General features: G+C 38.0%; 2 protein-coding genes across 2 annotated transcripts; one reads left to right on the top strand and one right to left on the bottom strand.

The window, feature by feature from the left end:
• Positions 1 to 202: 202 nt before the first annotated feature.
• On the bottom strand, positions 203 to 1,849 carry LOC103714863 (UPF0481 protein At3g47200-like). The gene has a single exon (XM_008802298.3). It carries the CDS (start codon positions 1,712 to 1,714, stop codon positions 518 to 520), a length of 1,197 nt encoding a protein of 398 aa, XP_008800520.2. The 5' UTR covers positions 1,715 to 1,849; the 3' UTR covers positions 203 to 517.
• A 9,502-nt stretch (positions 1,850 to 11,351) lies between these two features.
• LOC103714838 (autophagy-related protein 18f-like) lies at positions 11,352 to 23,877 on the top strand. Its single transcript, XM_008802266.4, is given in 15 exon segments — positions 11,352 to 12,088; positions 16,014 to 16,478; positions 16,566 to 16,794; positions 16,797 to 16,922; positions 16,925 to 16,995; positions 17,246 to 17,482; positions 17,570 to 17,735; positions 17,738 to 17,908; positions 17,911 to 17,993; positions 17,995 to 18,304; positions 18,307 to 18,401; positions 18,512 to 18,607; positions 18,609 to 18,679; positions 21,643 to 21,978; positions 23,423 to 23,877. Coding segments are annotated over 14 exon segments (2,529 nt in total). The 5' UTR covers positions 11,352 to 11,884; the 3' UTR covers positions 21,848 to 21,978; positions 23,423 to 23,877.
• The last annotated feature ends 1,042 nt before the right edge of the window (positions 23,878 to 24,919 follow it).

Consider the following 24,919-nt stretch of genomic DNA (forward strand, 5'->3'; position numbering starts at 1 on the left):
AATTAATAAACAGTTTAAACGGATTAATCTGTTTACGATCCGAACCTGTTTAGGCCAAACCAAAACCTGTTTATAGCGGGTCGAACATGGATCGGGTTGGCGGGTCGGATCATATTTTGCCACCCCTAATTGCAGGTCAATAGTTTGCCATGACGAAAGCACTTTGGTCAACCAATCGATAAAATCTTAAATGGTTCGGAAATTTGAACAGGAATCACCATTGAACCATTATTTTTGACTCGTTAAGAATTATCACACTTCTGCAACAAATTAATTACAGCAACCCAAATTTAAAAGTAAATTGGCATCCAATGATCAATTCATGACATTCTTAGTTAGGCAACTCACAGCTTACTGCTAAGTTTGAACCTTAGACCTACTCTATGGAGGTGCCACCCACTCTACTCTATTGGCTCGGAAAATTTATTCTATCAAAAGGCTAACCATATACTTTCGAACTCACTTATTTTGATATCGATGATTGTGGTGATCTTAGATCGTCACTTCAAAATCTTATTTATTGATGAGGCTTGTCGCTGCTATGGATTTGCCGAGTATAACTTAAAACGGAGAAAACCGTTTGAAGAATGGTGAGGACAAGGAGAACAGCAGCTGCGATCACCGAGAGGATTGCCCATGGATTGCTGAAATAATCACGCATTAGTCTTGCCCGCCATCTGTTCCACCTCGAGTTGCAGTAATCATTCACTTCCATGCACAATAGATCAAAGTAATTCTGACTGGCAACAAAGATAATGTCCTTGCAAAGCTCATTGAAGAGAAGTGCAATGTCCTTGTCATTGACATGACGGCAGCAAATGATCCCCTCCTGGCGAAGCAACGCCACATCTTTTTCAGTATCGATGATAGAATCCATGAAAATGGAGTAGCAGGTGATCTTCATGCCGAAATCCGTGTTGAATTGTTCCAAGGCGATGAGGTTTCGGAAGATGAGATTCGTGGAATCCTGGACGCGGATGGCTGGAATTTCTAGCAACCCATTTTCTTTGTCAAATGAAATGTCTAGAAAGTTACCTTCTTTCCTCACCTTGATCTTGACTCCAGCCTCCACAAGCTCTGTCGCGGAGGGGACACCAACAGGGGACGGTGGTCTTGATCCTGATCTCTGCAGGAACTGTAGACTGAGGGGACACCTTGATCTTGATCTTGATTGCTGCAGGGACTGGGGACCAGAGGTCTCCATGATGAGCCCAATGACCCATTCGACCCGTGGATTGGGTGATGCAATGCTCTGGTGGAGCAAGTCGAGAAGATGAGCCATCTTGGAGTCCTCGCTTGGTACCATTAATCCCGGCAACTTCATGTCCAACTTTATAATAAAAACTCTTTGAATAGCGACGCTCGATACCTCTTGTATGTCTAGGACGCTAAGAAGAACATTGAAGATGAAATATGGAAGCTGGTTTTCGAGCAGGAGCAAATCTCGATGGAGAGAGGATTGAAGATAAACACTGTTGTCCAACAGATCGCGGAGCTCCTCAGCCATCTTCTCACAGGGGGTGAATAGTTGGATAATAAAGTAGCCATCCAGCAGCAGCATCTCCGCAAATCTGCGGCTTTTCATGTTGATTACTTCAGAGTAGTAGCTTCGGGCTTCCGCCTCCTTGTCTTGCATAATTTGCAGAGACCGGCGGACGTCATCTTTCGAAGTTTCCCAGAGATGGCCTAGTATTTGCCACTTGATTTCCTCCATAGCCTGAAGCCTGGGGTTACCATGATGGTAAGGACCAATGGAGACCAGCTCTGGCTCGTAGGCATGCTCATGTCCTAATCGCAGGTGTTGGGGGATTCTGAAGATGCTTGGCTTAGCTGGGGGTTTGCGTTGCTGGTACCTGTTTATGTTACCTAGTATTTGTTCTTCCCACGACTCTTCTATCTCCACAACTTCATGTTCTTCCCACGACGACTCCATCCGCACTTCATGCTGGCTGGCTTCTCTTGCTTCGAATTTGCTTGGACTCATTTTCGCTTTTTACCCTTGTTCCTGCAGAAATCTCTTAGATATGTCGCTAGCGACAAAGATTCCCACGGTCAAATACTAGAATCAGGCACTGGCGTCAATCTACTATATACAAATAACGCGTTAGATATGAGAATAAGAGCCATTATATGACAAATTTTCCTCATATCCATGCAAACCACCTGCCAATTGAAATTTAATATTTTGTTTTGTGAAGATGGGCACAAATCAAAATTTAATAATGTACTAATTCTCAAGTAATCAAAATTGCATACAAATTAGGCAGATAATGATTGTTATTCTTTCTATAGCATTGGTTACTTTTTTGAGAAAAAAGCGGTAGTGTGCTTGGTGCTGAATTTGATCGGATATCTGCATACTGCAACTTTGCTAGTAATATTTTTTGGTGTTAAATTTGGCATTGCTTATGTCTAGTCAGATCAAGATATTTTCTCAGAAATAACGGTTGAAGCAAGGTTGTAGACCAGGTGTTCCCAAAATGTAAAGCAGGTTTACATCCTATCCCCCAATCCTCAAATCCAAAAAGAACTATTAGATTGATATTCCACTCTTTCAAAGCTTTATAATCTCTATTGTTCGGTCCTTGATGGGGCTTACAATCCGTTTCTTAATAATAATGTTGATGATGATGAAGATAGTAGTACTAAACCTTGAGTGGCTAATATGATTTGTAAATGAAAAGCAATGGATGTTTAAGTCAACATAGGGTAAACATTATTTCTATACTGAGTGGATAATTATATCATCATTCATAGGGTAAACATTATTTCTATACTGACATGGAAATTCAAGTCAATAAATATTATTTTAGTTGGATGAATAGTGAAAATGTCTGCTAATCTGATTATGTAACAACTGTTAGATAAATAAATGGCTAGTAGATTGCCTGATTACAACTCCATGTCAGATGAAATGACGCTAAACCGAAGATAAACATAGATGAAATGACACAATTCATGAAGATGAAAAAAAAAAGAGGAGAAAAAAGGTTTTTTCCAACTTTGACAGGGTTTTGGGATACCTGCAGGCTAGGGGCTTAGGCTCAATGCCTCGGCAGTTATCTGTTGAAGCAAGAAAAACTCTTTTAGCGAGATCAAATAAGCATACAAGCATTAAAATAAGGCAATTTCTTGGAAGAATCCCATCCCACATCTATAGTTCAAGGAAGGCATAAGAAAAGTGGAAAGTAACAAAGATGAGCTGCAATGAAGGAATTCCACTGATGTAAATGCCCACTCAAGGAATTTTTGCCTTTTCTTTGTGCGTCTTCATTTGCACTCAGTGTCACATCCCAAATCTAGAATAGGACATGGCCGTGCTACCGTAAGGTGTTGCCTACAATAACACGAAGCCCACAATAAAAAGTTCTTCATAAAAAATTATAGAATAATAAATTTAGTCCAATTCCATTTGCTAAATAAAGAGAAGCGGGTACAAAGCGTCTAAACCAAACATTTCAACATTCAAGACTATAGAACCCAAACTTTATAGTCATAACTACATTTATTGATAGTTTGCAATTATGCTTTGAGCTTTATTCTTTCATCCTTCATTCATTTAATCTTCCATGCTCCTAGCAATCTTAATTATCTGGAAAAAAAATAAAGAGATAAATGAGCTTTGCGGCTCAATAAGTAACCATGCACCACCTTACTGGATCAAGTATAAATTTTTATATATTTCAATACATCATTTGGAAAGTAAAATTATATTGTAAAATAAAATATTTCATAACAAACTATTATAGAAAACCAATCATGTTTGCACAAATCATACAAGTTCGTAAAGCTGAAGGTGCAATTAAAAATATCTATAATTGTCAAATGTTTGTTATTTATTTATACTCTTAATCAAAATAGTGCTCATAGATACTCGCGCTATGGTCATTATAACTTATGACAGGGTTGTCTTTGTAATCGATAAAATATCATAGTTCATATTTGTTACTAATATTAACCCGTTGGCAGAGAGTTGTTTTCATTGGATGCTAGCTCCTGGGTGTCAGTTGGTCTCTATTTCTAAAGGCAGTTATAGCTATCTGAGAGCTTGTAAAATATTTCATATTTTTCATAAATCATACTTTTATACATAAGTTGAAAATGTTAAATGGCATCGCAAAAGTTAAAATGCATAATCATGCCATATATATCATTTTCATAGTAACATGCAATTTTTATAATCATAATTCATACGTAAATCATTTATAATGAAGTATTCAATAAGAATGCTATTTGGCCAAGAACATGGAATATTTCTAATCATATGCTTGAACCTAAAATTTTTTAAAAATACACGATCAATCATGTCAAATATAATTCAAAATGTTGTATTAAAAATTAATCAGTAATTTGAAATTAATAAGATTTGTGCCAGGGTCATTTACCTCTATTCGCCCAAGGATCACTAGGTTCAGTTCGGCAAATCCGTTGCACCTATCAAAACCGTTTAAGAAGTATAAATTACTTGTTATTCACTATTTCAAAATCTAAGTACAAATTAAAAAGCCCTAAGCAATCCAAAATGGACTTGAGCAGGCTCCAAGTCACGACTAAGTAAATCGGTCTAGGATCTACAAATCAAGTAGAGAGAGAAAGGTTGAATCAAGGTTGGGATCTCTCTTACTTGTTTCGATCTTTTAGAGAGAGAAATAGAGAGATAAGAGAGAGAAGAGAGAAGGAATGGGACACAGAGAGAGAGAGAGAGGAAGAGAGGGATGAGATGTTTTCACTTAAGGCCTACATTTCTGATTATATAAATTTCAGTCTTTTTCTTTCTAGTTCTCGCACTTAGCCATGTCAAGTCACCTCTGATTTCATCATAGAAGAAAGCTATCCGCTCCGTATCTTAAGCTGGTTTTTTGCTGTTCACAATGAGCTGCAATATAAAATATAGATGGGCCAGTCACCAATTATTAAGTTATTTCTAGTGCTTGACCATTAGAAAATAACTAATTAAAGTTTTGATAGAAATTATTTAACTGATACCAGCAGTATCTCTGAGATGTAAGCAGATGGACTTTTAAGAAAACGATGCTCTTAGGTATGAAATGGCCAAAATATGTGACAGATAGGTAAGTGGATGGACCATCAGAAAATAAATTATTCAATTTTTTGATAGAAATTATTTAACTGATACCAGCAGTATCTCTGAGATGTAAGCGGATATATGGACTTTTAAGAAAAGGATGCTTTTAGGTATGAAATGGCCAAAAAAAGCGAAAGAATTCCGAATCTAAGAAAGAAGAGGAAATTTATCTAAGCCTAAGCAACCTGCCAAAAAACCAAACTCGACAGTCTCTATCTCTACAACCGAAAGCCTTCCTCTCATCTCCAAAGCACCACCTACCATCCTCGCGTAAGGAAAGGAACTGCTTACCGCAACTGTCGATTTCATGTGACAGATAGGTAAGTGGATGTAAGCTTTATCAAAATGTTTATCGGTACATGGATGGTTGGAAAACATATGACTGAACTTTTACTATCTTCACAATGGAATCTCATTCATAGATGGAGTTTCCTTTAGGTACTAATTAACCACCATTTTTTCCCTGCTTTGTGCTTGCAAAGTTTTTTACATATCTGCTCATGCTGCCTCTTTTCTTTTTCCTTTACTTGAATGGGAGCAGACAACAAAACAATAAGCTTCATCCTGCTGGCTTGTGGTCAGCTGCACGGAACCAAGTTTGCATTTGGTTCTTGTCCAACATTAAATCCTTTATAAGAGTGCCTTTATATTAGGACAGAAGTAGATAGTTGCAAGCAAAAGTTGCTTTCTCATGCAGAAGTAGTTCGTAAAAGCATAAAATGTGCATGTATTTCCAGTGCATTCGTTTATTGTTGATTTATTTGTATTGTTATCTAGTTTATTTCAGTAGATGGTTTTTCTCTTGAGATGAGTTACTTTTATATTTACGTTCACCATATCAAGTGAAGACAAGGTTGAGTAAGACTGATTGTGCATGAACTTCTATGAAGGGAGAAAAATTTATCATAAATGATATGATGGTTATTTTTCTTTGTTAAAGGTGAGGAAGGAGATACAAAGGTGCTATGAACTTGTACACAAGCTTGGGAGGGGAGTAGTTTATCTGGGTTCTTCAGAGTAAAATCAGACCATTCACATTACCAGCAAGCATCAGAATTGGCCAGAGAGGCAAGTCAGTCACATTCTAATAGTTTTTGTCCCATGCCACACTTGGTGGAAGTACTAATTTGACATGGATTCCTATAAATTATCATGATCCAAAGGCAGTATTAAAGTAATAGGCATACCAATGCATTTACGATCATTAAAACTATCATCATTTGTTATTCATAACTATTGTTGACATTGTTTTGTTAATGTCCTTGTTGTCATCAGCATCATCGTTATTCTTTTTCAGTATTACTTATTGTTGTCGTGGTTGAAAGCATACTTTTCACATCTTATAGGAAATGTGTTATGACTTATGAGCATTACGCATGAAAGTCAACAAGAGGTTTAGTGTTAGCAGCACAGCATGTTTGGGAAGAATGTTAATTATTGATAAAATCAACTTAGGAAATTTAGATAAGAGACAGATCATTGAGTTCAAAGACAAATTCCAAATTCTACTAACCTTTGCACTCCCATGCATGAAATGTAGATGTTTTTTTGTGGAGGTTTATTATACATATGAGCTCATTGCTCTCTGCTTATCTCATAAACAAAGAAGTCAAGCATTTTTTTTAAGTAAATAGAACTGATATATCGGGATCAATAGATTCATGTGTAAACTAATTACCATATCAAAGTTAATTCAGTAACAAATCATTGCATTTAGCATGCATGGCATGTTCCAAACAAGCAGAACCAGAGAAATGATGTAATGAATGTAATAAAATTCATGAATTTAGCATCCATTCTAACTCCTAATCCCCTTCTTTCCTTAAAGGATATACAAATTCATCCTAAGCCCCTTTTCTCCTGCAAAGCATATATAACATCATCATAGGATCCTGTTTCTGTAAAATACGAACAACATTCAGCATCAATGCAGTCAAATTTCAAACTGTTTGTGTCTTAAAGCCTATGAACAGAAAATAGTGGAGAAAATCAGCAAGTCTATAGTATTTGTGATGATAATGTGACATCTAAAATATCAAGATGGAAGAATCAAGAAGACTTGCTGGTTTACTGCTGGTCTAAAAGCTTGACCATGCATTTACTGCAGGTCAACGGGGGAAAGTTAATCATAATGAAGATGATTGTGTCGCAAAATTGTCCAACTTCAACAAGTTGTCTCGTGATGGGGCTCCATATCAAGTGCATCGTGAGAGTAGGGTGATTAAGTTAATCAGCCTGATCTGGAAAACCAATCAGATCGATGATGGGATACTGCCATCAAGATGGATCTGTCTGAATATGCAGGAGGACTATAGTCCGAGGAATTTCTTGATTGATTGAACAATGCAAAGTGCATCTTTGAATAAACTGATGTGTTGAAAGAGAAAAAAGTGAAGATGGTCGCCTTAAATTTAATGGGCTAAGCTTTTGCTTAGTGGGAGTGGTTAAGGAATTGCAAGCCGAAGGGCAAACCCAATGTCAGATAAGGACACAAAAAGTTGAGTGCATAATTTATGCCCTTCAAGTACATCTAGTGTTTGTACCAATGCCCCCATAATTTTCAGCAAGGCAGCAAATCTGTAGATGCTTACACCAAGGAGTTGTATCAAGTCATCAGTCGGAACCAGTTGATGCAGATCAAGGAGCAGCAGGTAATGGATGATCTAGGATACCCACAGCTTGCACTCCTTGTGGATTGTTCAAGAGCGCGTACTATTGTGCTATCACCACAAATAAGTAGCAAAGCAATGGCATGCCCCTACACTAAGATCCAATTAAAACTTTCAAGGTAATGGACTACAAGAGGCATGCATAGCTGATGTTGGAATAAATCTCAACCTTGTGGTGATAGGATGATCCACCTGCTCTGGGCGATCAACAAGCGTTAAACTAGTGGATCAAATCTTTGTTACTATGATTGTGGAGGGATGGGATGTATGAAGATTGAATGTAGAAAGGCAGACAATCTACCAAGAGCGTAGCTCCTAATTGAGGGCAACAACGGGTCAGATGTTGAAGAGGACATTAGATCAATTAGCAACCATACTCGTCTTTGTCTTTTGATGTACTTGAAGCACAGATAGCCCTTGTCCTGATTGCTTGTATTGTTCACGTGTCTGGACCATGAACAAAGACTTTCATAAATATAGAAGATTGGAACTCTAATACCAACTTGATCCGATCCGGAAGAAGGAAGATTTTTTTCAACCCACTTAACTCGAATCTCTCAAAAAAAACCTAAAAAGAGATGGACGAATATTGAAAGTAGGGCTTTAAGTCTCCTTTTCTTTTACTGATGATTAAAAAAATAAGGTACATACCCTCTATTTATAATGTGAGGTCCACCCTAACACAATTTAGGCCAGATTCCATTTTCTAATCGTAATAGAACTCTTTTTTCTTAAATAAACATCTCTAGTAAAGAAAATGAAAAATCTCGAGGAGGTAGATCTCGATTTTTATATCAACTCTATCTTCTATTGATCCGCCGAATTCTTATTAAATAGAGAGCTATGCTTGGTCAAAGTCTCACCCGAAAAAAAAACTCTCGATTTGACTGACCTATTTTGGGGCCTAAATGATAGAATTTTGGCCTAACTAGGAGGTTGGCTCGAAGTTGTAGATATCGAAAAAATATCCAATTTCAAAAAAAAATAGATCATCTTAATCGGACATAATATGACTAAATTATGACCTTTTGAAGTTTGGCCTACGACTCGGCTTCTCGATGTAGCGGATCTCGCTCCTGAACTTGTCCAGCCTTACTTATAGTGGCCAAAGTGGTCCATTGAGTCTCGCGATCCTTCTAGATCATATATTAAAGTATTACTACTGCATGCAGGTGGAGTCGTCTATATTCTTAATAAGAATGGATTATGTTAGATTCAACTACTGGATGATTTGATTGTTGAATGTAGCACTGATTGGATATTGCGCCTTGAGGTATGCAAGAACATAAATCATCCGTGCATGCCATAAGTCTAGTACAATTTAAAGGATAACTTAGTTTGCAATATGAATGCCGGACCAAGGCCATTCCATTTCAAAACATGTGAATTTATTCCATTGACCTTCAATTTCGCTACCATCCAATTTGCTGTTTTTCGTGTTATAAGAAATGATTCAAGTATAAAGCCATAGATAGCCCGGCACTTAACTTCTCATAAAGGCAACTTTGATCCTGAGTTGTCATGGATGAAAAATTTAACATTATCAGCAACCATACATGTTTGTCTTCGAGCACTTCCCTGCATATCCAGCTCCAAGGAAGAGTAGATTGCTCAAAGAGACGAGGAAACGGGATAGAGGATGATATCACGCAGTCCATTTGTGACCCGCAAAAGTTGGTTTCAAGACCCGTCCACGTATGCATCTCCACCCGTCCATATATCCGTGCTCACCGCGCACCGCGTATAAAGATAAAAAGTCCGCGTAGAAACTTCCAAGCTAGACTTTGTCCATCCCTCGTTATGGACAGATCCTCTCACCTACTAACCTTTATCCAGCCCTGCGAAACACCGCAACAAATCCTCTCTCGGTACCTGCATCACGCTTTCATCATCGTTAACTGTTAAACGTACGGACCAGATCATTCGAGACTCCACAGGTTGGATACCATAGGATATACCGGAAAAGATTCGCTTATCGATAGCAACCCATTATCCTATTCTTAATCCCTTATTTATATTAACCGGACCTCGATAACCAAAGTTTCTTAGTTTCGTGTACCGGCGGTGGCGCGATCCCCTAAGCGTTCGTCTAATGCCGAGAAGCAACACGGCTGCGCCTCGGATCCGTTTCTCTTGAGTCAATAGTTCGTTCCTAGCTCCAATAAAATTACTATGCGAACGTCCATCAAACCATCATCCAACCTCGGATTATTTTTAACGTAACCACCAAGAAAACTTTGACGACTATCTTACTCATCCGCATGGGAAGTAATAAAGAATCGTCCATAACACGGTTTCGCCCACGCCGCTCCATATCTAATTAAACTAAAGAAACGGAGTCAACCGTGCGTTTCTTCCAACGTTAAGCTCCCCTTGACGGCTCGTTTTACCAAAAAGCTTCAAGCGGATAACGTAAGCACATGCCTTTCAACTCCGTCTAGGGCTGCAAATGGGTCGGGGTCGGGTCGGGTCCTGAGTGACCCCGACCCGACCCGGTTTTTTGTTCGGGTCCTAATTTTGGACCCAGACCCGACCCGGTTGAAATTCGGGTCGGGTCGGGTCGGGTCGATGCCAACCCCGTCGGGTCATTCGGGTCGGGTCGGATCCGGATCCGATCGGGTCCGGGTTTGGATCCGGTCGGGTCCATGAGATAAACAAGTTTTAACCCCAGAGCAAGCAAAGTTAAACAATTGTTTTCTGCAAGTTTTAACCTCATTTTGAGTGTGCAACGTTATATGTTAATACCTTGTGCCTCTTATACATCTTCATGGACATCTTTTCTAGTTCCTATCATATGTTTCCTTTTCATTCTTTGGCATAATTCCTTTTGCTGCTGGCTCTGATTATTTGCATATGGGTTTACGCTGTCCATGTCCGAATTATGTGGATAGTGCAAATTCCATTGACAGCTTCGAGGAGAAAATTCCATGCCTATTTCTGTTGCATCTGAAAAACTTGTCTAAATACTCAGCAGAGGAGAGTGTTTCTGGAGAGTAAAATGCACAATCAAGTTGATCGAGTAGAGAGCCAAAGCAGCTTTTCTTTGTTGTATGAATGCCAGGGAAAATCAGCTCCAGAAGGAAGCAAAGGATCTTTATATTTTCGTGAAGACTGTCTTGAGCAAAAACTTTTAGGAGAGGACAATGATGAACTGTGCAATGCTAGAACCAAGATTGGCTTTGCAAATTTAGACCCGATCTATTTTTCGGGTCGGGTCGGGTCCGGTCCCGGATCAAGATTGGGTGGATCCGACCCGACCCGAAAAATAGATCGGGTCTAAATTTAGGACCCGACCCGGCCCCGCGGGTCCTAAAATTCGGGTCGGGTCGGGTCTAAAGCGGGTCGGGTCGGGTCGGGTCCCGGGTCGACCCGACCCATTTGCAGCCTTAACTCCGTCTCTCTCCCCTCGAACCCACTCACCGTTGTTTTACTAGCGTCCGTAAAAAAACCCCCTTAACGTGGGGAAAAGGGAGATACCAAACCCATTTAATCCTCTTTTTACTTTTTATTTTATATTTTATTTTGCTTTTTTTTACTCTTTTTCACTCTAATCCAGCAGGGGAGATGAAACCGCGAAGATTAGGGAATAGGGAGGTGAGGAAAATAACGGAAAACAAAGTGAGAAAGACGCAAACGGCGAGTCGTTGTTTCATTATCTGATCACAAGCGATCCCTTCTTCCTTTCTCTCTCCTCTCTTCTCCTCTCATCGAATTAAATAACCTCGCCTTTCCAATCGCTTCTTTTTATGCTACCGGAAGCGCGATAATTGATCTTTGTTCTTCCTTTGTTTGGCTTTTCGATTCGATTTGTTTTTTGAGAAATCCATCCAGAAAGCTTCGATTTTTATCTTTTGGATTCTTTTTGGTGTTGGAATCCGTTTTCGATTGAAAGATTTTGTTTTGTTTTGATCGTGCGTTGTTTCTAGGGGTTTGGGAAGAGATTTTGAAGGGTGAGCTTCTGATGGAGAACTTGATCACCTAGAGGAAGGATTTGGGCTGTTTCTTCTTTGATAAGGTCGAAAGCAACAGCCTGGGTTATGATCGGAGGTCACCGGATTGTTGAAGCTAGGATTCTGTTTAGTTCTCGGCTTCTTTCTCTCGGCTTCCCGGAGGGGTTCGGGGGTGGGGGATGAGGAACGATGTACAGAGGCCTCAGGGAGGTGCTGTGCCGAGGAACGGACGGGGCAACAGCGGCTTCTTCTCTCTCCGCTCGCTGTCAAACTACATAAGGGTTGTCTCCTCCGGAGCCTCGACGGTCGCATCGACCGTCCGATCGGCAGGGGCGTCTGTTGCATCCTCCATTGCGGACCGTGATGATGCCGGACTTGATCAGGTACTCGAGGCGGTTCCGTCTCTTTAAAAATTTAAGGTTTCCCTTTTTGATTGACTCTATTTATCTGAAATTTAAAGAATTTCCTTTTTCTCTACGTGTGGCTTTATTGCATATTAAATGAGTTTGCAGAAGGGAATCACCTTGATGGCATACTTTGTTTTATACGTAAATCTTGACGGAGAAATTATTACTAGAATGATTAAGACTGCCTTGTTAATGGGCTGAGTTGGTATAATACGAGCAATGGATGACTGCATGCATGAGTCAGATTTTTATTCGTAGTAGTTGGATTAAATTTTGGTGAGTGGATAAATATCTATAACTTTTTCATGGAAAATAATAAACATTTGGCCAGACATCATATCTTGTGAGAATTTTAAGGATATCACAGGTTTTGTTGTGTCTGTTTCGCAACTTAGAATTTATTCTTCTTTTTTTTTGGTTATCCTTGTTTTATGCTGTTTGTCAATTCTTGTGCTTGTCATTGGGTGCAATTGTCATGACACTTGATTTTTGTAAAGATTAGTTGATTTCCAGAAACTAGAGAAGCACGTACAGAAATACATATACAATTTATATAAGAACACAGTGAATAAACTATTTAACTTTCCAGGATCATGAACTGCAAAATGTTCGATTGCAAAACGTGAACAGGGCTTTTAGTGATGAAACCTCCAAAATTAATTGTGCGGATTGTTTGAAACTCATTGAGAAAATATGTGGACATTATGTTATTAAAGTCGTAATCTTTTACTTTGTTGTCCTGTTGATTTAATAGTGTGGGTATACTCGAAAGCAATCATTTGTAACAAAAGCTCATATTCATGATTTTGTTGTGAGCCACCTGGCAAAAGCATGAAGTGAAATTTCTCCAATTTTCTTATGTTCATTTTTTATTTTCTTCTTGAAACTTCCTTATGTTTTGTCCTAGAGTTATTTGTAGCATGTAAACTTAAGATTTACTTTAGTATTAACAAGTGACTCAAAGATAAATATTAAGAAACTTTACAAGACTAAATTGCAATGTAGCAATCTGAAAAAAATTCTTGTTAACTGTACAATAAAATTTTTTAAAATAATTACCAAGAATACATGTCAGATACATTTCCAAGTTGGATATGCGTTAGAGCTTGGATACTAAGCTTCTTTTTCCAGATTTTACATATAGATGGATAATTTGATTCTTCCAATAATCAGTTCAATCCATCATAATAATGTTGAAAGTGATTTTTCTTTTTCAAGGATTGGTCTAGGATATAGATATATATATATATATATAGAGAGAGAGAGAGAGAGAGAGAGAGAGAGAGAGAGAGAGAGCGCTAAATTTGCAAAATATCCTTTTTTCTTGTATCTCTTAACAAAGTAGAAGGTTTGAAAAACACATATAGTGAAAGAACTTAACAAATAATATATATTCTAATATTTTTTATATGATATTGAAAAATAAATATAAAATGCAATTAAATTTAGTTTTTTCTATATATTCCGGTATCTTCCTTTTTCCCTCTTGCCAAGTCAGACACTTGGACACTTGTCCAAGTCCAATTCTTGAATCCATGTCCATGCAACACTGCTTGTGTTTTACTTAAGCTTGATTTCTGTTTCATGGATTTTATAAGCATTCTTTTTATTATATCAGTCCCTCATGATCTTAGAATTTATAAATTAGTCCATCTCATTGACATAGTTACCCATGTATACTTAATAAAATGTAATAAGGTTTTGCTTTGTGTATTTGAAACATTATATGTAACTATGAGCTACCAAAGCATCTGATCTTTGCTTGCACAAACATGAGTATACTATAGTATGTGCATCGGGTGTTGAAAACATCAGTTACCAGTATAGTCTACTGTACCACCCTATACCACCTAGTATGAGGCATACCGCACCATACCAGATGGAAATCGGTATGAAACTTAAGTTTGAATCAATACAGATCTTATACTGTCCTGTATCGAAGTGTACCACTCTGTTTAGAGGCATACCGAGGTGTGTACCAACCCAAACTGAGACGTACCAAGATAAAAAAAATGAAAAAAATAGTTAAAAAGTTGTTTCAGTACGGGATGCATATCATATAGACCGTACTATACCGAACGATAAGGTACCAATACGGTACATGGAACCGTTAAGGTACCGGTATGGTCAGGGGCGGCCCAATACATCTGGGGGCCTAAGGCGAATTAAGTAAATGGGGCCTCTTTTTTTTAAATAATATTTTTTTTAATAAATATAAAATACTTAAAAAAATGTTATAGAAATAGATTGCTGTCAGGTACACTATTTCAACAAAGATACATGAATCTAATAAAGGTAGACAAAAAGCCTCTTCAGTTTAATATAATTCTTGAATGAAAATATTAAAAAAAAATACTTAAAAAAAAAGGGCCCATGAAACTGTTCTTGGCAATATTGTTTACCATGTGATTCAAGAGCAGAATAGGAAAAGGTCATCCCATGGCGCTTCATGGTCAAAGAATTTGTCCAGAAAGGGACCTCTCTATAAGAGAAAGTAGGGTCATTATGGGAAATTCACTCCATCTAATTAATAAAAGTCTCATCCCACCATCTCCCCTTCAAGTGAGTACCCAAGCAGCCACTGCAACATCACGGCACAGCAGCCATTCAACCCCCCTCCCTCCTTCTCTTTCTCTACCCTCCTTTTCTTTTGCTAAAGACCATCTCCCCCTTCAAGTGAGCACCGAAGCTGCAACTGCAACATCACGGCACAGCAGCCATTCAACCCCCTCCCTCTTTTTCTCTCTCTACCACCCAAGAGGGGAGAAGAAACCGAGAGGAGAAAATTAAAAGAATCTCCACCCTCCAAGAAGTCCATCTCCAATCCCCCTATCTTTCTTCCTGATGGCCCAGCTGGATCAGGAGAAATGACTTGTGAGGGAAGGAAAACCAAGACCAAAACCAAAAAAGAGAAGGGATGAAAGATAAGAGTGGCTTCAGGCATGTATCAAGCCAACCAAATCCCTCCTCTCTCTCTCTCTCTCCACCCAAAACAAAACTACTGTCCCCAACTTCCCCAATTGCCCCTCTGCAGGCCAGGAAACCCTCCACCTCCCTTCCATCAAGGGGGAAGACTCGTAGCCAGCTTCTGCTCCCGGAGGCCTTCCATTGGCCCGAGGCCTTAGGCGACCGCCTCGGTCGCCTAGGTCTCGGGCCGGCCCTGGGTATGGTACACGAAATCGATAAGGTATCGGTACGATACACGGAACCGATAAGATACCGATATGATGCACAGTACAGAGATTGCGGATATTGGTTACTATCGATACAAAAATCTAGGTACCATATATATCTATTGGTTACTTTCCTATTAGAGTATTGGTTCGTCTGGTATGGGAACTGGGTAGGCGTACCGAGTGTCGGTACGCCTCGGTGCACCTCTCATACTGCATACTGATTTGGTACCAGTATAGTACAACGGTGTGTACCGATCGGTATGGCAAGCTTTTGTAAACTATGCACTAATATTACTGAAAACTCCGTTGAATTAGCTAATGGCTGGAGAGATGAATGAACCTGGCAATAGTAGTTCCATTTTAATATTTGTCGTAACTAAATCTTGGCGCTGAGCAGTTTGAGGGAAGAAATGACAAATATCTCACTTGTAGAATTAATGTTCAATGCTAGACCCTAATAATTTTTGGTATTTTTTAAACAATCAATGAAGTTTATTCTCTTAGCTTTTAAAGACATCATTTTGTGATGATTTTCTGTTTTTTTTATGCAGGAAAAATCTTATTTATGTGTACTTTCCTAGCTTTGTAATTTAAGTTTACTAAACTATCAGAAACATTTTCTTCAAATTTTGTTTATGTGTATTTTGAATTAGTCCCTTACATTTGAAAGGTACAACACTATTTCATCTACATTTTCATTAACAATTTTTGACATTGGTGAAAAGGTGCACTGGGCTGGATTTGACCAATTAGAATGTGAGGGTGACGTCCTGCAGCAGGTTCTGTTGCTGGCTTATAAGTCTGGTTTTCAGGTTTGGGATGTTGAGCAGGCAGATGATGTAAGACAGCTAGCATCCAGACATGATGGTCCTGTTTCAGTTTTGCAAATGCAAAAGAAGCCAATTTCAACAAAGGGATCTGAAGATAAATTTGCAGATGTCCGTCCCTTACTGGTTGTTGCTGGAAATGGACCATTTTCTGGAAATGGAAACAATGCTGATGGATTTGCTTCTTCTTGCAATGGGAGTGCTGGTGGTTGCCAGGAGCTGGGAAATGACAATCCATTACCAACATTTGTCCACTTTTATTCATTAAGGATGCATAATTATGTGCATGTCTTGAAGTTCAGGACTGCTATCTACTCAGTAAGATGCAGTCCTCGAGTTGTTGCCGTTTCACAAGCCTCCCAGGTACACATTACAGTTTGAATGATTTTTCTTTTTTGACAAAGTAACATTTGCAAAAATATAGCATTAAGAAAGGAAATTGTGCTTCAGATACATTGTTTTGATGCTGCAACCCTGGAGAGAGAATATACTATTCTTACTTGCCCTATAGTTTCTGGAATTCCTGGCTGTGGAGGTATAGGCTATGGACCTCTTGCTGTGGGTCCTAGGTGGTTGGCCTATAGTGGAAGTCCAGTCGCAGTTTCAAATACTGGCCGTGTCAGCCCGCAACACCTCAGTCCTATTACAGGTGTGTCAACATCTCCTTCAAATGGAAGTCTGGTGCACACTATGCAAAAGAATCAAGTAAGCAACTTGCTGCTGGCATAGTGACACTTGGAGATATGGGATATAAGAAGCTGTCCAAGTACTGCTTGGAACTTCTGCCTGATAGCAATGGTTCAGTTAGACACGGAGCTCTGGCCCAAAAATTAATGGTACCATTAATGGGCATTTGTCAGACACAGGATATGCTGGAACGGTATGCAATTTTAGGCTGAAGTTTCTGAATCTTCTGTTTTCTCTTTGATTCTCGACATTCTGTTCTATTTCTTGCTTCCCCCAAGTTCAGCAAAAGAATTGTAAATTATGTAGTACTTGATATATACCTTATTTCCTTGAACAGAAGATTCCCTATCTAACAGATATGATTTTGTATTAATTTCTCACAGCTTAAGTCTATATAGTTATTGTTCTGCATTGTGATGGCTGGATTTTCCTAACATCTGCAGGTCATTGTTCGAGATATTGTTTCTAAATCAGTTGTGGTTCAGTTTAAAGCACATAGAAGTCCTATTTCTGCATTATGCTTTGATCCTAGTGGGACATTATTAGTGACAGCTTCTATTCATGGTCACAACATCAATATTTTCCGCATAATGCCTTCTCTGTGTGGAAGTTCATCTGAATCTGATGCAAATGGGTCATATATTCATCTTTACAGGTTGCAACGTGGCATCACAAATGCGGTAGATATGCATACCATTTGTTTTGTATTCTCCTTGAAATATGCCTGCTGACTTCTAATTAGAATTTCTATTTGTTGCGTACGTCAGGTTATACAGGACATAAGTTTCAGTGATGACAGCCAATGGATAATGATCAGTTCCTCAAGAGGAACTAGTCATTTATTTGCAATATCTCCTTTGGAAGGGACTACAAACCTTCAGTTCAGTGAGAGTAATTTTACAAGTATCAGTTGTGGAACTGATTTAGCAACTAAGTAGCAGTTCATTGGCCGCATAGCTCATCTTCAATAAAGCATAATCAGCAGAGGCCTTTTGCATCTCGCCCCCCTGTCACATTATCAGTTGCAAGCAGAATAAGGAACGGGAGCAATGGATGGAAAGGTGCTGTCACTGGTGCTGCTGCAGCTGCCACAGGCAGAGTCAGTCCCTTTCTGGGGCTATTGCTTCAGCTTTCCATAACTGCAAGGGTTCTGGTCTTTATTCTGATAACAGCTCATTAAGGACAAAATATTAACTTGCTTGTTTTCTCTCCTTCTGGCTCTATTATACAGTATATGCTGCGTCAGTCCAGTGGAGGGGATTCTGGCATTGATCTGTCAGGGTTAAGCACTGTTTCTCATGGATCATCACCAGAAACTGATGCAAAGTTAGTTGTTGAGGCACTTCAGAAGTGGGATGTTTGTCACAAGCGGGGCAGGAGAGATCGAAGTGACAATGTTGATATATATGGTGATCATGGAAATGGAGAAAGCACTAAACTTCTCCAGAAAGGCACAAAGAAGGTAACTAGTATCTATCCTGCTGAAAGTGCTACAGATATGAAGTAAAACTCAGTGCGGTAGAAAATCATCACTTGTATATATCTGAGGCTGAGTTGCAGATGCATGCAGACCATGTTCCATTATGGGCGAAGTCTGAGGTACTTGCATATCTTTTTTATTGCAGCATGCTTTGTTCTTTTGATGGATTTTGATCTTTAGATAAGAATCTCCTTTTCCTTTGTTTCATTAGTTCAGTTTTATTTTCCAGATATGCTTTCAAGTGATGATGGATCAAAATATTAAAGCAGACAATAGTAATATGTTGTCTGGGGAAATTGAGATAGAAAGGATCCCAACCCGCCACAATTGAATCTAGGTCAAACGATCTTATACCAGTTTTTGACTATATCCAAACATGCAGATGCCGGCAATCAAGGTACACTCTGGCCCTATAGAGTATCCTTGTTCTTACTTGTCATGAATTATGTTTGATGCCCTCTTATATTTTATCTGTGTTGTTTTCTGTCCCATTTACAATTATTTATGTTTTTTGCACCATAGGAGCTGGAAAAAAACTGTTTGTTGAAAGACCCTTATTTGAATTTAAACATTGAAAAAATGGCTATAACACATTCTGTTTGAAGGACTGAGCTCGGATATGTGTCAACTGCATAGTAGGATGTTTATATGCAACTGGAAAAACCAAATTTTGTTATATGTTTATGTTCTTGTAATTTATACTTGCTGAAATTTTGTGTCCTTTTTGAACTCTATAAATTGGTGCATTTTCTAGCCGAAGAGGACTGTTGAAGAGAGGTTTGCTGCAGTACCAGAAATAGGTTGTCACATCAGGAACCTACCATTAGTTTGTGGGTGAAGCTTCCACAATTAAGAAAGCAAACTCTCCAAGTTTGCTGAGACTTGGGAAGGAGTTTGGAGGGAAATTAAAAGAATGCATGACTTAATGTTAGTACATTCCGTGAGGCACAAAATATAAGTCAAAGCCAAAATTTAAACATAATGCTGATATAAGTGCCTCACAACACTTTCATCCCCTCACTGCAGGGGAGTAATTTGGCTTATGATATTTTTCAAGTAGATTTGTAAGAGCTTGTGCTTTGTTGAATACTAACTCTTGACACATTAGGAAAATCTCAAACTAGCTTGCATTCTGTGTAGAGTATGCTTCCATGTATGAGACCTGACTTATTTACAGTTAACTTGAGGAACACATATTAGTTAAAATGCAGTCATGCAATAACCTTTAACAAGTAGCAATATTTAGTATTCTTATGAAACTCATATTTATGTTCATGTGAATATTGAGCTTTTTTTGCATGTGTTTTCAATTGTCAATCAAATACCTCATTTTTAGCTATTCTTTAAGTTCCTTCCGTTTTGCTAGTTTTCTCATGGCATGTGAGTATGAGCAATTTCTTCTCTATTAAATAGGGAAATTAGCCAACCTATAATCCAAGACATATATAAATATTCATGCTGCTTATCTCTATGGAGATTGAAACTAAGAAATACCTTGATGTTGATTTGATACATGCATATTTTTTTTTAAATTACCTTGTTACATGTTAGACTAGTTAATGTAGTGCTATCATTATTTCATTATATGCCTTAAATATGATTTTTCTTTTAAGAAACACTTAACCATTGATTGATAATGCGTTTGCCAATCATGATAGCCGCACTGGTGCGTACTGCCCTGTAGTGGGGCATCCTGTACATTGCTAGTACTAAATTGAGACTCTGTATAGGCAAAACGAGTCTCGGTACTTCGAACTGACCCCTATACTGGGCATATTGATACTGTACCAGCATGGTACCGATATGGGATCCAGTACCAAGACAGCGAAACCTTAGTTTGACCCCTATAATACTTCAAAAAGAAAAAGAATGCTTGTGGAGTGTTGAGCGCTTGAAGGTTAGTGGTTCAGTGTTTGAAAGTAGTGGTGTCGTTATTGTGGGCAAAAGAACTCTTGTGGACAGTCTCGGTCATGGCCTTTGTTTTCTTCTTATGTGAAATTTTGGACTTTACCGGTAGATGAAGAGTAGACCAAAGGCTCCTTATTCTTTTCAAGTGACAGGTTTTGGTTTGCCATCTTTCTGCTACATGTATCAAAACATTAGGACTTCTCCAGTAACAATATGATTATAGAAACTTTGTTATCTTGGGGAGTTGTGGAATATGATGTCCGGAGTGGTGGGTGGGTTTTGTGGATGGAGATGGATAACATTTGCAACCACCAGGATATTATTGAGGAAGTGGAAGTCATATCATTTCTATTTTGCTTCTTGAAGGAGAAGTCCCTATATGTTATTTGTAGTTAAGCATGAACGAACCCAAAAGCCCAATTTCATTTGAGTACGTATGTTTTAGTTTTGCTGGTAGATACTTTCGGGAATCTTGGACTACCAACGCCAATGAGGTAGGGAGAGATGATGATATTGGGAAACATTATGAAAATACTCAGGTTTACTAAGCAACTTCATTTGAGTACATGTGTTTTGTTTTGCTGGTAGATACTTCAGGGATCCTGGACCTACTAACACCGCTGATGTAGGGAGTGATGACAGTGATGTTAGGTAACATTATGGGAGTGCTCAGGTTTACTAAGCATCTTTATTTGATGAAATAAGAGAGGTACTTAGTGGTGCTTCCGCCCTTTTTTTCCCCTCTTTTTCTGTCCATAGTTTCCCAGTATGAGATGGACTGAATTGTGATAGGAACTAGCCACTTCATTGCTAATTTTTATATTTATATTGTCCTTTGCTTCTTATGTTACATATAGTAGGTTAATGTATTAATTAATTATAAACTAATATAGAAATCCATATTCTAATTTATGAGAACCCCAACGTTGCTTCTGAGCACACTTTTATGGAACACTGTAGTTCCACCCTTATGCAATGTTTCAATTTTCACTCTCAATGATTTATTGTCTAACCTGAATGGTTCTCCTTTTATCCATTCATAGTGTTAACGGAAATGATACTAAATTATCTTTTTGGGGGCATTTGATGAGACCATCAGGTTACACATCTGAAGTTACTAATTTTCAGTTATGAGGCTCTCATTACCAATGCTCCAATTGTTTGCTTTTCTTTTTCTATATATGTGTTTGTGTATAGTATCGAGTTCCTTTTTGCTGGTTTTTGCAAAATTGCTTTCGATCATAAAGGTTGTGTTGTTCTTTGTTCTATTTTTCTGTGGAATGTTTAGTGTTTACATCTTGAAACCCTTAATATTCTTTCCTTGTCTTTGTTAATGTTGATCGGCACCAGTATATGTATATTACTAGTTACACAACTTCTATCCTGCTTCTTGAGCATTTTTTTCCCCTTTTCTGTCCTTTATTTAGGGTAAATTCTTTTTGATATGAACAGAAATAGCCCACTGCTGTGCCAAAAACTCTGGACCGCAGAAGGAGGAATGCTCTCATGCAGAAGCAGCTGTTGTTTGCTGGACTGTATGTCTGAAAATTCTGCAGTGACTGAGCTTCCCAATGCCATTGACAAGAATGGTCGGAATCAAACCTCGGAAGAATTTAAGGAGGGCTTTGTAAATAACCATATGGATAGCTCAACATGAAAAGTCAACTTGACTTTGTAAATTATAGTGAGGGCCTGAAGATGGAGGCCCAGTTCCGAGTCTGTAGATAACAAGAGAACCTGGAAGACCGAAACCCACTTCGAGGATTAATGATAATGACATTGACTAAGGTAAACATTGTGTCTTTGTCTTAACATTTTTCTGATTTAAAATCATTTGTAGCTTTGCCTGTAGCAGGTTGGTACACTAATTTATGGAAAACAAAGAGCATGACTGTATCCATTTGATGTTCAAATTGCAGTTCACATTCGAACTGATTTTTTAAAATGTTTTTTGTTTTTACTCCATCTATGTACTATCAAGTCAAAAGTTCATGGGCTATATTTAACTTGCATGTGATGCGACGGCTATGATTCTTTTTCCAGTCTTTAGATTAACTGCTTTTCTTGCGAATTCTTAGGTGGTTCTTCGCTGGCAAGTCCTTCCTAACTAGTGTAATGTTGATTCCCTAGTTCAGGGGTAGGTGAGTCATTGTAGAGATTTTATAGCCTTACTTTGGATCCATCTTAACCTCCATGAGTTGTATTAGCAATGCTCTGTGACTTACTTTATTTCCCTTAGTGTGGTTGAGGAGATACCCAGGTGCAGTCATCTCTCATAGTTACTCTCTTGGTGTCTAGTGTTTGCTGGCCAAACCGTGATGTCTTTTTTCTTTTTGGTTTTGGAAAAAAAATCAAGGCTTTTTTGTGCTCTTGCACCATTGGTAAGTTTTTACAACTTTTGACTGTCACCAGCAGGAGGTTCCTTCTTATGCTATTTTTTTCTTGATCTTCCAAACTTTGAGATTCAGATTTTAGTTGCATTCTTCCCGAGTTTCCTTAATTAATGTGATCCGTTGCTTGCTTCTTCTGTGATTTGTGGTCCATACATCTATCTGTTTAGTTGTACTTGGCACCCTGATGAACCTCACAGAAACACTTCTTAACTTGGTCGAGTTGTCTCTTATTTTCTTTGTTGTGGCCCCTTTTTTGCTTAGTATTTTGTTCTCTGTGTTTAATGTTTTATAACAGACTTTTTTTTTTTTTTTGGAACATTGATGGTTGGTTCTGGTGTACTCGACTTGTTTCAGCATATCTATTATGCATAATGTGGTCTATTATATATGATGTGGCACCAATTAGTTTTCCTTAAAATAACTAGAGGGGTTATTTCCCTTCAGCCTCTGACTTGAGAGAGTCAATAATTTTGGTTTTGTCAAACCCTGAAAAGTATGAACTCAAAGCCAATATAAGCTTTGTTTCTGCTCTAAATGTTGGAAACACACGTGTTAACAGTAATTAAATGGTTCTCTCTGCACCAAAGGAACCTTGCTCTTAATTTAGTTCGGTTTAAGAAATAGATTTCTGCCCTCATCTTTTTTTCTGGGTTACACGAAAATCACAAAACTAATATTGCCATCTTTATGATAATCTTTAATATAATTATTACCAGTTCATGTGGATTATTAATGTGTATTTTGGTGATTGAACATCAATTGTCTCAAATTATAGTGCCTTTCTATAATGTGAATGTTCTGATTTAGATTGGTTCCTAATTCTGGGTTGTGTTCAACAGGTCAGTGGTTAGAGAGGCTTATGGAATGCTTAGATCTTTCTCAGGTGTGTAGCAGCTATTCTTTTATTCTACCCTGAGATATTAACTTGTGTTTATATATACATACATACAGACATACATGTGGCAATGTAAAGCAAAGTAAGAGGGGTCCAACTGTGAAGCGGAAGCACTTCACTTTGCGAAGTTGGGGATTCCATTTCTGCCAAACATTTGTAAATGAAGCAATTTCTTGATTACATTTTTAATAAGCATCTGTAATGTGTAAATAATGACAATGGACGTAATGTGTTTCAGTATCTATAAGAATATATACTGATGCATGTTGTGATTGAAGGGTTACCAAGGTTTTCGATATTAGGATTATTTGTTGGAAGAGTTGTTTGGTACAGGGTCTCGTCTAGTGGCTTGTCATCACCACATTGTTTGTCCATGATTTTAAACCATGTTTTCGATAAGTTGTTTGGGTGCTTAACAAGTCACTATGTTGTGTCAACAATTTCAAGTCTTTGATTAGGGTGATTGGTGAAGTTATTAACATGTCGAATGATTACAACATGCTTTCTGTTGAAGAGGTTTCTTTGTTGGAGAAATATATGACTTGATCTCTAATCGCTTCAATATCTATATCGACTTGATCTGGGCGGCAATAAAGGTGACGGCAGCTTCGAGTCGTGGGCTGGAGGTGAGGAATTGCTCTAGCCTTTTTGGTTTTCTTTTGTTCTTCAGAGAAAAAAATTGCTTGCGTTTGATTAGGCTGTTTGGCTACTCAAGTTCCCACCTCTGTGATACTTCTTATTGATGGGAAATGGTATAAATAGTGGGAGGAATGGTGATAATTTCTCATCAAAATTGATATTGATTATTAAAATAATTATAGTGATCAAAATTGTAATAAATTGTAATAAAAGTTGTTATTGATTATTATAATGATTATAACGATCAAAGATAACATGGATGGGAAAATTTTAGAGGGTCTCATGGATGGGAATTATAAGTAGGGGTAGGAGCCGTGCGGCCCAAGTTGTGTGATACAAGCCCTCATCGAAATTATTGTTGCTTATTACTGTTATTCATTTTATTTGTTTTTCTATTTTTAGTGTTAAAAATTATTGAAATAATGACTTTTATTATAATTCTCATACAAAATGATGTATAATAACCAATGTTGTATTTTCCTTAATTTTTTATTAAATAAATTAGTTTTATTTTTTGGTTTGTTAGAATTGTTTTGGCTTGCCCTTAGTTGCTTCCTCTACCCACTCTCATAGAGTGCAATCGAGTTGAGCTGAGTTGAGTAGCTAGAGACTTAAGCTTAATCCGATTCGAAATATTTGAACTTTAACTAGAATTTAAGATCGTTCAAATCCTAACATTCAAGCTCAAACTAGATTCGATTAAAAAAATACAATACTCGAAATTGGCATGATTCAACTCGAAGACTATTCAAGCCGCCAAAGTTTTGAACTCGAATTAGGCATTAGTTATAATTAAAAAAAT

This window comes from Phoenix dactylifera, unplaced genomic scaffold (genome assembly GCF_009389715.1).
Source record: "Phoenix dactylifera cultivar Barhee BC4 unplaced genomic scaffold, palm_55x_up_171113_PBpolish2nd_filt_p 000643F, whole genome shotgun sequence".
NCBI lineage: Eukaryota > Viridiplantae > Streptophyta > Magnoliopsida > Arecales > Arecaceae > Phoenix > Phoenix dactylifera.